This window comes from Pan troglodytes, chromosome 6 (assembly GCF_028858775.2).
Source record: "Pan troglodytes isolate AG18354 chromosome 6, NHGRI_mPanTro3-v2.0_pri, whole genome shotgun sequence".
NCBI classification, from domain to species: Eukaryota; Metazoa; Chordata; class Mammalia; order Primates; family Hominidae; genus Pan; species Pan troglodytes.
Genome location: NC_072404.2, coordinates 91,111,313 through 91,120,303, shown reverse-complemented (window position 1 = coordinate 91,120,303; position 8,991 = coordinate 91,111,313). Strand labels below are relative to the sequence as shown.

Below are 8,991 nucleotides of genomic sequence, written 5' to 3'. Positions count from 1 at the left end.
CTTTCTCTTAAAAAGTCAGATCAGACAAGTTTATTTTGTATACTTTGGGTAAATGTGTGGTATTTCGTGAGTTTGGCAGTTTGTGAGAAAAAAAAAGCTGCCTGCTCTGAGCCCATGGGGCAGGGGCAATTTTTTCATCTGACAATCTGCGTGCTTTTGTTTTGCTTGCTTATTTTGGCCCCACAATACCACACCCTTTTCTTAACTAACCTCTTTCTACCTGGGCTGGACGTGCCTGGGCTCTCCTCCCTGGCCCCCCTCCCACCTCTCCCAGGTCTCTAAACCCCTAGAGAACCTGTGTCAGTGTTTTGAATCCCTCAATTGCTCTAGCAGGAAAACTAGACAGATTAGGAGCTGGGGCACATTTGGCTGAAAGACAGCTCTTCGCTTTCTTCTTATGCTGCTTCCCCTTCCTCTTTTCCCAAATAGATATATAAACACATGTATTTTCCTGTTTAAATTGAGCGAATTGGTCCCCTGCCTGTGCCTTGATTTAGCCATTGGGCTCAGCCTTGCTCCTCCCTTCCTTACTCGGATAGGAGCCACTGGGATCTGGAGCTCCAGCTTCCAAATTGAAGCTGGCCTCAGGCCAGGTGACCTTTTCTTTGTAAGTTTCTTTCCTAAGCGTGGGGCTGGGGGGAGGCGGGGAATGGGGGGGGTTGCAGGGATCTGTTTGGTGCTGTTGAAGGGGGGGCGAGTGAGGAAAGGAGGGGGCTGGAAGAGAGTAAAGGGCTGTTGTTAAACAGTTTCTTACCGTAAGAGGGAGTTCAGACCTAGATCTTTCCAGTTAATCACACAACAAACTTAGCTCATCGCAATAAAAAGCAGCTCAGAGCCGACTGGCTCTTTTAGGCACTGACTCCGAACAGGATTCTTTCACCCAGGCATCTCCTCCAGAGGGATCCGCCAGCCCGTCCAGCAGCACCATGTGGGTGACCAAACTCCTGCCAGCCCTGCTGCTGCAGCATGTCCTCCTGCATCTCCTCCTGCTCCCCATCGCCATCCCCTATGCAGGTTAGTTCCCTTCTTCTTCTTCATTATTAGTATTAGTATTTAACTCTCCTGCTAACCTTCCCTATTCCTTTTAACACCCTCTTTTTACCCTATTCCCAGCATCCTTTCTGAACTCAGTAGGTAGTATAGGTTTCTAAAAGCTCTCATTATGCTTTCTTTTGACATTCTTTTTTGTTGTTGTTTGAATAGCATTTACAATGATAATTAACTTTCCCTCAACTCCCCTCCACCTCCAACCCAAGCCCCGTCCCACTTAGCCTAATAGTTGTGGATTATGAGATAGGGAGGAAGTGCTAATACTGGCTGAACTTGGCTGCTTTGGACAAGTTTAAAGCTAAAGAGAGGGTCTGGTCTGAAGAGGCAAGAGTGATGGTCAGTCCGGCAGGAAGTCATCCTTTTCCAGAGAACAATTTTTCATGATAATGCACTACTCCACATCACCTAGTCAACATGTGGAGCCAAATTACGACTTTGTACAGGTTTTCATTTTGAGGAGGCAGAATAAACTCTGAGTATTTGCATATCATAAAAACGAAAGAGAAAGCCTCTTTTTAAAGATCTTATTCTTTCTGGGTACGGATGCCTGCCCTTTGAAACTGCAGTGCACGGAGACTTTGATTAAAGCTGCAGAACTGCCCATCTCTGTCTCCCACTTTCTCCCTTGGATTTGCCGTTTGGGGAGGAGTTGCTTGAAAGTTCATATTGCTTGGAGATTTAGAGATCTCGTTTGCTGCTCTGGGAAGTTTCTCTTGTTATCAGGGCAAGAGGAAACATCTGTATTTTGTTGTATCATTGTAGAGGCTGAGGTGCCAACGGGAGAAGGCAGTGAATATCAAGGGTAGGCACAGGGGAATAAAAGAGTGGGAACAAATGCCCAGATGGAGACATGGCCTTTTTACAATATAAAAAAGAGAACTGGCTGTATCTTTTGAGATGGTAAATATGACATTTATCAGACCTCTGATCTAGTTTTTGATATGGTACAAGGGTTAAAAAAACTCAAGAATTTGCTAAATGCAAAGGAAAATCATTCAACCCACCTGGTTTTCTTTTATTTTGTGAAGTGGCCCGTTTGGAAAATGACACTGTTTGGAAAGGGTCACTTTGAAAGCATTTAGGTAAGATTTCTGAAGAAGTCAAAAAGCAGTGAGTTCAAATCAAGCAGGTTATCATGCTTGACATGTGTCATGTTAAAATCGCTTCACAGGGTCGGGTGCGGTGGCTCACGCCTGTAATCCCAGCACTTTGGGAGGCCGAGGCGGGCAGATCACAAGATCAGGAGATTGAGACCATCCTAGCTAACACGGTGAAACCCTGTCTCTACTAAAAATACAAAAAATTAGCCAGGCGTGGTGGCAGGCACCTGCAGTCCCACCTACTTGGGAGGCTGAGGCAGGAGAATCTCTTGAACCTGGGAGGTGGGGGTTGCAGTGAGCCGAGATTGTGTCACCGCACTTCAGCCTGGGGAACGGAGCAAGACTCCATCTCAAGAAGAAGAAGAAAAAAAAAAATGCTTCACAGATGACTGCTGGTTTAGGGGATTTTGAGCTTAAATTGAAATAATGGCTAATATTTTGAGGGTTTTCATTTTTAAAGATTAAAATGTCACTGTTCTTAAGTAGAATCTGGTTACCTGAATTCATCTGTGCTAACGCAAGGGGAACGCAGTGTGGAAAACCCAAACAGTAGATCAACCATAGGCAGTGTCTATTTGTTTTTGGCATGCATTATGAACTTTTGGCAGGAGACATACATTTGTAATTATATTTCACTTTGCCTAATGTAGAAATGACTGTGTTTCCTGAGTACAGGCAGAATGCAGCCCAAGAGTGCTGGCAGGCAAGGAGAGTCCAGTTGGGAATTACAAATATGCTGTGAATAATTCCTGAAGTGGATAATTCTAAAATTGTCATCAAAGGAGGGTGCGCCTTTGTTTAGATGGCCAGTTTGATAGTTTTTTTTAATAACCTTTAAAATAAAAAACATGGGTAGCCTCTTAGAACACACAAAGTTTGTTCTTTTTTAAATGACATTTAATATTGACTATTTAGAGGTTTCTTTTGTTGTTACTAGCTTTGATTATAATTATTTATTCTATGAATTTATATTTGTATGTATTGTAAAATAACACATTGTTAGGAAAGAAGTATATACTGTAAGTTGACAACCAGTTATCAACAGAATACACTATGGAGATACTTTTTTAAAAGCTTAAGAAATATTCAATATAATGGGCCCACGCCATCTTTGTAGGAGTTAGCCTATATAGAATTACCCTCTATACACTCCCACCTACATGGGAAACAAATATCCAATCCTCTGTAATAAAAGAAGCATTAAATGAGCACCTAATATTCAAGAGTATGTGGGGGATGTAAAGATGAACAAATAAGAAAGGAACTTAAATTTGTTGAGCAACTGATATGAACCAAGTAGTAAAGTACATCTCACTTAATTCTAATAAGATTGGCACTATTGGACTCATTTTGCCGGTTCAAAGACCTCAGTTATCTTATTTCTTTGTGAGTTAAGGGACAGAGCTGAGATTCCTACCCAAATGTATGTGAATGAACTATGTGGTGTTTTTTTTTCTTTTTTCATTTATATTGAAGCGAGCAGCAGTGAAATCAACTGAAACTTACTTAAAAAAAATCATTTGGCCAAGTGATATATTTTCAAAAAACCCTGTTAGAAATACTTTGTACTATGGTTGAGAGTTCATTTTCAGCATAGAGAATCAAACCAGGTGAAGGGGTCATATGGTACTGAAGCCCATATGAAAAGATGGATGGTAGAATAGTCAGTATCTTAGCACAGGATCACAAGTGGCCCAAGGTACAGAGGTTCGTAAGTATAAGGAATGTCCCAGGAAGGACCCCACACAGCAACTGAAGGCAAGCATTTGAGGCAGAAGTATTGGGCATGTGATGGGGAAGATTGTCTGTGAGTGGAAAAGTAAGATGAGGTAGAATGGATAGGATTGAAGGTCATGCTTAACCATGTGGTCTTTAAAATGAATGTCATGCGAGCAGCTGAAAGTTTTTTTGTTGAAAATGTACTTGATTGAAGTTGTTCTTCAGTGTGGTTGCTTCAGTTCCTGTGTGGAAGGAAAGTTGTAGGCAGAAACAGACAGTGAAGGTGGAGGCCAGGATGAGGCTTCTAGAAGAATGAAACCTTAAATAAGAACTGGAAAGGAGAAGGAAGAAAATACCTAGGGAGGCCCCTCAAATCACACTGAACATCACTTCATTTTGTAAATCCCCTTGGAAGAGATGATGCTGCAGCTTCTCAAATATCAGCATTTGATTTACATCTGACACAGTCTCTGTCTTCTTGGTATCTTTATTTGTGATATTGTTGCCTTCTCTAAAGAAAGGGAGATGACTGCCGATTTGCAAAAATCCATGTCTTAGATAATAACAACGAAAATTTAGACTTCTATTTGAAATTCTTGGCTTTGGAGAGTTTACAATCTCCAGTCTCAACCATTCCCTTCCATTAATTATTTGTGTACTTTCATCTTAACATCTTGCCACTTGAATCTCTTCATCACTAATCATGTGGATAGGTTTCTCAGAATATGTGGAGCCAGATTCCTGCTTCTTTCCACACCCTGCAAATCCTTTCCTTGCATGATTTTCCTTTGAAGTCAATGGTTAGTCCACACAGAGAAGAAAATATATGAGGTACTGAGAGAAATGGGTGTGAGGTGCCGGGACCAGAGGGAGAAATGTGTCTTTCTTCAAGCACCTTGATACATTTGACCCTACTTTCTGTGTGTAGGTTTTCACTAGGATCCTAATGATTTCAGCTCTAAAACAGGGACTTCAGGTTCTTCAGGAAATATAGCTTCCAGAATGTTTTCCCATACTGGGAGAAGAGGAAAAAGGAGTTGTAATTTAAAGCACAGGAAAGCATGACAAATTTGTAGTGATCTCTCACCCTTTGATTTCATTTCAATATTTTGTTTATAAACTTCAGCTAACAGTCACGCACAAAAAATAGTAGGGAAAAATCTGATCCAAAGATATTTTTGAGTTTCTTCCCAAATTAAGCTTGGCTTTTAACTGTTTTCAGTAAAACAAGCATCCGTTGTTAATACATATGGAAGAGAAAGTTGAAACTATTTTCAGCAAAGGAATTTTATTTTCAGATGCTGTTTTTGAATGACTTCTGTTTTGAATTTTTCTTTTATTGAATAAGGAATTAATTTTATAGATGTGTGGATTACATGATGTACAATTAGCTCCAACTTCATATTTTTGAGTAATTAGTTACTGGCTTAGTATAAATGACTTAATTAAAAGGGAAAGTTTCTATGTCATGAGAACAAAATAGTGAGAAGAGAATTCTGGTGTCTGGTTCTGATTGCCCCTGATAGCTTTGTAGCCCCAGACAAGCTTTTCACTTCTATTTGTTATCTAGTAAAGGGAAATAATAGATTTATTTGTTTTTCAAAATGCTTTTTGATCTTTAGATGAAAGGTAGTGATTGGAAAATTTGTCAGCAAGCAAGGGTAGACTGTTTTTGTGAGGTACAACAAAACATTAACACATTTCAGTAGGACAATTGAGGAGATTTAGAATTAAATACAATCAAAAATTCCACGGAGACCTCTGCTCTCCAGAATCTTCTTCATGGCTTGCCTTCATTTTGCGTGGCATTGAGAAAAGAAACCAGAGCATTGACCAGAGATTTTGTTTCATTTGATACGTTAAAATACATTACACATTTAATATTTGTCTTAGACTTTTTGATTTTTAGGCTTTTCCCTCACACTTAGACATGTATACTAAATACATTATATATCAGGCCAACTTCAATTTTATATTTTTAGTTAATATAATTATACACATATTTAAGAAATATGTGTATAAAACTCTTCTATTTTGGTGAATAGTTGTTTCATAGATTTTTTTTCATCAATTAACTATCATTTATTTCTAAGAAACATTCAAATTTATACAGGAAATTATAAAACTATTATGCTATGAAGCGTTTCAAAGCACCTTAGAAATAGTGTAATAAGGTCAAAGGAAAGAGAAACTCTTAATGGAAAAACTTATCTCCTATTAACATGGTTCTGTGACAGAAATCAAAATTTGAAATGAATTATGCCTTCTTTGCTTGGAAGAATCACAGTTTCTTCTTCATGCCAGAGATTAAAGGATAAAATTTCAAAAACAAAACTAAAACTTTGCGTATTTATAACATTTTTAAAAATCCAAATTGATTTTCAAATATTTACTTAATGGTTACAGTTTAATGTTAACACAACTTTTATATTTTAGATTGAGAAATTGGGATGTTAACATTTCAGGTAATTAAAAAGTCATTTGACAAGTCAATAAGATTGCCAGTGTTGTACAAGTCATTTGGTCCATGCTCAATAAATAACATGTTGACAAATTTTTGGTTGATTTCATTTTCATGTTAAAATGTCTTTTAAACTGTATCTGTTGTATCATAGCCATTCTATCCTGTAAGGCAAAGCAAAATTAAAAATGAAAGCATCATTGCAGGAATTAGTATTGTCTTTTGGAGATTGTGCTTTGGAGTTTTACAGAGATTCAGAAATTTAGAGGACCTCGTGTTTTCTCTAATTTATTGCAGCCTTCAAATTAGGATGGACACTAATTAGTAGCATCTGCTCATCTCATAAACCAACTGGAGCCAGTGGTTGCTGACAAACTTAGAGTATGATGGCATTTTTGGTACCTCACTCTGCTAGTTGTATTTCCAAATTTTGTGCACACAAATTTTTACTCTCCTTTTTTGACACATTTCAACACAGATTCAGATCAGGAATGTATTTCCTGCTCTACTATCCACATTTCTTCTCTACTGCTAGCTCTAAACCAAATTTTCAGGAAAGTGTTACATGCCATATTTCCACTACAATCTTAGCCATTCTTAGCTACAGATGGCATGGTCAGTGGTTCAGAGTGGTGGTTTTTAAGTCAGCCTGCTGGGTTTCCAATCTGAGATCTTCTAAGTGGTCAATTAATTTTTTTCTATGTCTTGGTTTCTTTGGCTGAAAAATGAATGTATCCTTACTGCCTTTGGTATAAGCATGTTTGAAAAGAATTGACAGGCAGAGGAGCACAAGCACATCTATCCTTATTACACAATAGCTGCACTCTATTAAACATTTTGATCTGCATTGTGAAGATGCTGATCACTAACAGATTGGGGCCATTTTGGGCAAATTGAGAATACAGAGAACAAGTTTTTGAAACACTAAAGTTATCCATAAGATTAGGTCTTTTAGAATGTTTTAGTTCTGTTTTTCAGATTTTCAGTAGAAGGCTTCATGCTATCTAGGCGCCTTGTATTTTCATGAAGAAAAATGATATTGCTGCATTAAAGGAGGAAGTTTTACATACATTTGATTTACAGCATTTGGCTTGATCTCAAGACAAATAGTTCGGTGATACCAAGAAATAGTGTCCAAAAGCACAGAAAACATTTATGCACTAAAGGAGGAGAGAGGGGCTAAAATATGAATAACATGAAAGACTTTAAAGAGTAGGTCAGAAGAATTTGTCCACTGTACAGTTTTTAGTGAGACGTTTCTCGCCTGTCTTTGTGTTGGCTTATCTCATTAAATACTATAACGTATATGAGGACCAATTGTAGAAGGAAATGAAAAGTTTAATTATAAAGCATGATATGATATGCTTCTAGCACTGATATTTGCTTTCATGATGTTTGGAAAATATCATGTTATTTATTTCTTTAGTGTGAACTCTGTCCTGATTTTTAAAAGCTCCTTAATTTGAAAGAATGTAAATGAGTGACTCTACATGACAAGTTATTTGTTTTTCCTTGATTACAATATTCCTCTCTTTCTCTTAACTATTCCCTACCTCACTCTGCTCCTAACCCCTGGAAATCTAGTATATTGTCAAGTAAAATCACTTTCTTGTAGATGATCCTTAGGATTTTTTTTGTATATGAGCCTTAAAAACATTTCTCCAATGTTTATTTTTATAAAACATTTTATATTTAATAGAGGGACAAAGGAAAAGAAGAAATACAATTCATGAATTCAAAAAATCAGCAAAGACTACCCTAATCAAAATAGATCCAGCACTGAAGATAAAAACCAAAAAAGTGAATACTGCAGACCAATGTGCTAATAGATGTACTAGGAATAAAGGACTTCCATTCACTTGCAAGTAAGTTACTTCATTTTCTTCTTAGAATAATTTTCCAAATATAGCATGCATGTATTATAATCATGTGTCTTTTGTGTTGTAGTCAATGTGATTTGATCATAAAATTGTAAGTTTGACTCTAGATTTAACTCACTACAAATGAAGACTTAGCTCTCAGTTTATGGAAACATAGCTTGAGTAAGGGAGAGCGCAAAAACTGCTACCTTCTAAAATCCACAGTGGCTTTGGTTATGGAATTTGTTTTCTCATCTGATGAGCAATTGAATTTGAGTAACTAAAATGAAATTCAATTGGCTTTGGGTTTTAAAATATCTATTCAGAGTAACTTTTTTTTTCCTTGCAAGAGGAATGGAGGAATTTTTAGAACAGAATTTGGGCAGCAGCCAAAATTTACTTCATCTTTATTATATCATTGCATTTAGGGATTTAAATAAAAGGTGTTGAGAGAATTAGTTTAAAAATTAGAGAGACTGGTGTCAGCAGAGACTGTTTAAAAGAAGAGGATAGCAATGGTAAAGTTTCAGGTGAAAATTGATGGGGCAATTTAAAGAGGCATGGGGGACTTAAATGGAGAGTTTCATGTCTTTTGACAGTGCCTGTGTGACCTCATAGGGAAGAATTCCTTACTACAGGGGTCCTTAACCCCCTACCCCTGCCACTAGTCTGTGGCCTGTTAAGAAACAGGACTCACAGCGGGAGTGAGCTGCAGGCCAGTGAGCATTACTGCCTGAGCTCCACCTCCTGTTGGATCTGCCACATTAGATTCTCATAGGAGCTGAACCCCATTGTTAACTGC

General features: G+C 37.7%; 1 protein-coding gene across 8 annotated transcripts in view; it reads left to right on the top strand.

Annotated features, from left to right (window-relative positions):
- Positions 1-203: 203 nt before the first annotated feature.
- The window catches only part of HGF (hepatocyte growth factor), a 71,984-nt gene continuing 63,196 nt past the window's right edge, over positions 204-8,991 (top strand). For 2 of the 8 annotated variants that reach the window (XM_063815425.1, XM_063815428.1), the window contains exons 1-3: positions 303-607; positions 885-1,014; positions 8,030-8,195. In XM_063815425.1, coding sequence (XP_063671495.1) covers positions 398-607; positions 885-1,014; positions 8,030-8,195 — 506 coding nt within the window. In that variant the 5' untranslated portion in view covers positions 303-397. The other 6 variants (XM_519174.9, XM_003318558.5, XM_009453450.5 and 3 more) reach the window with 4 other exon arrangements.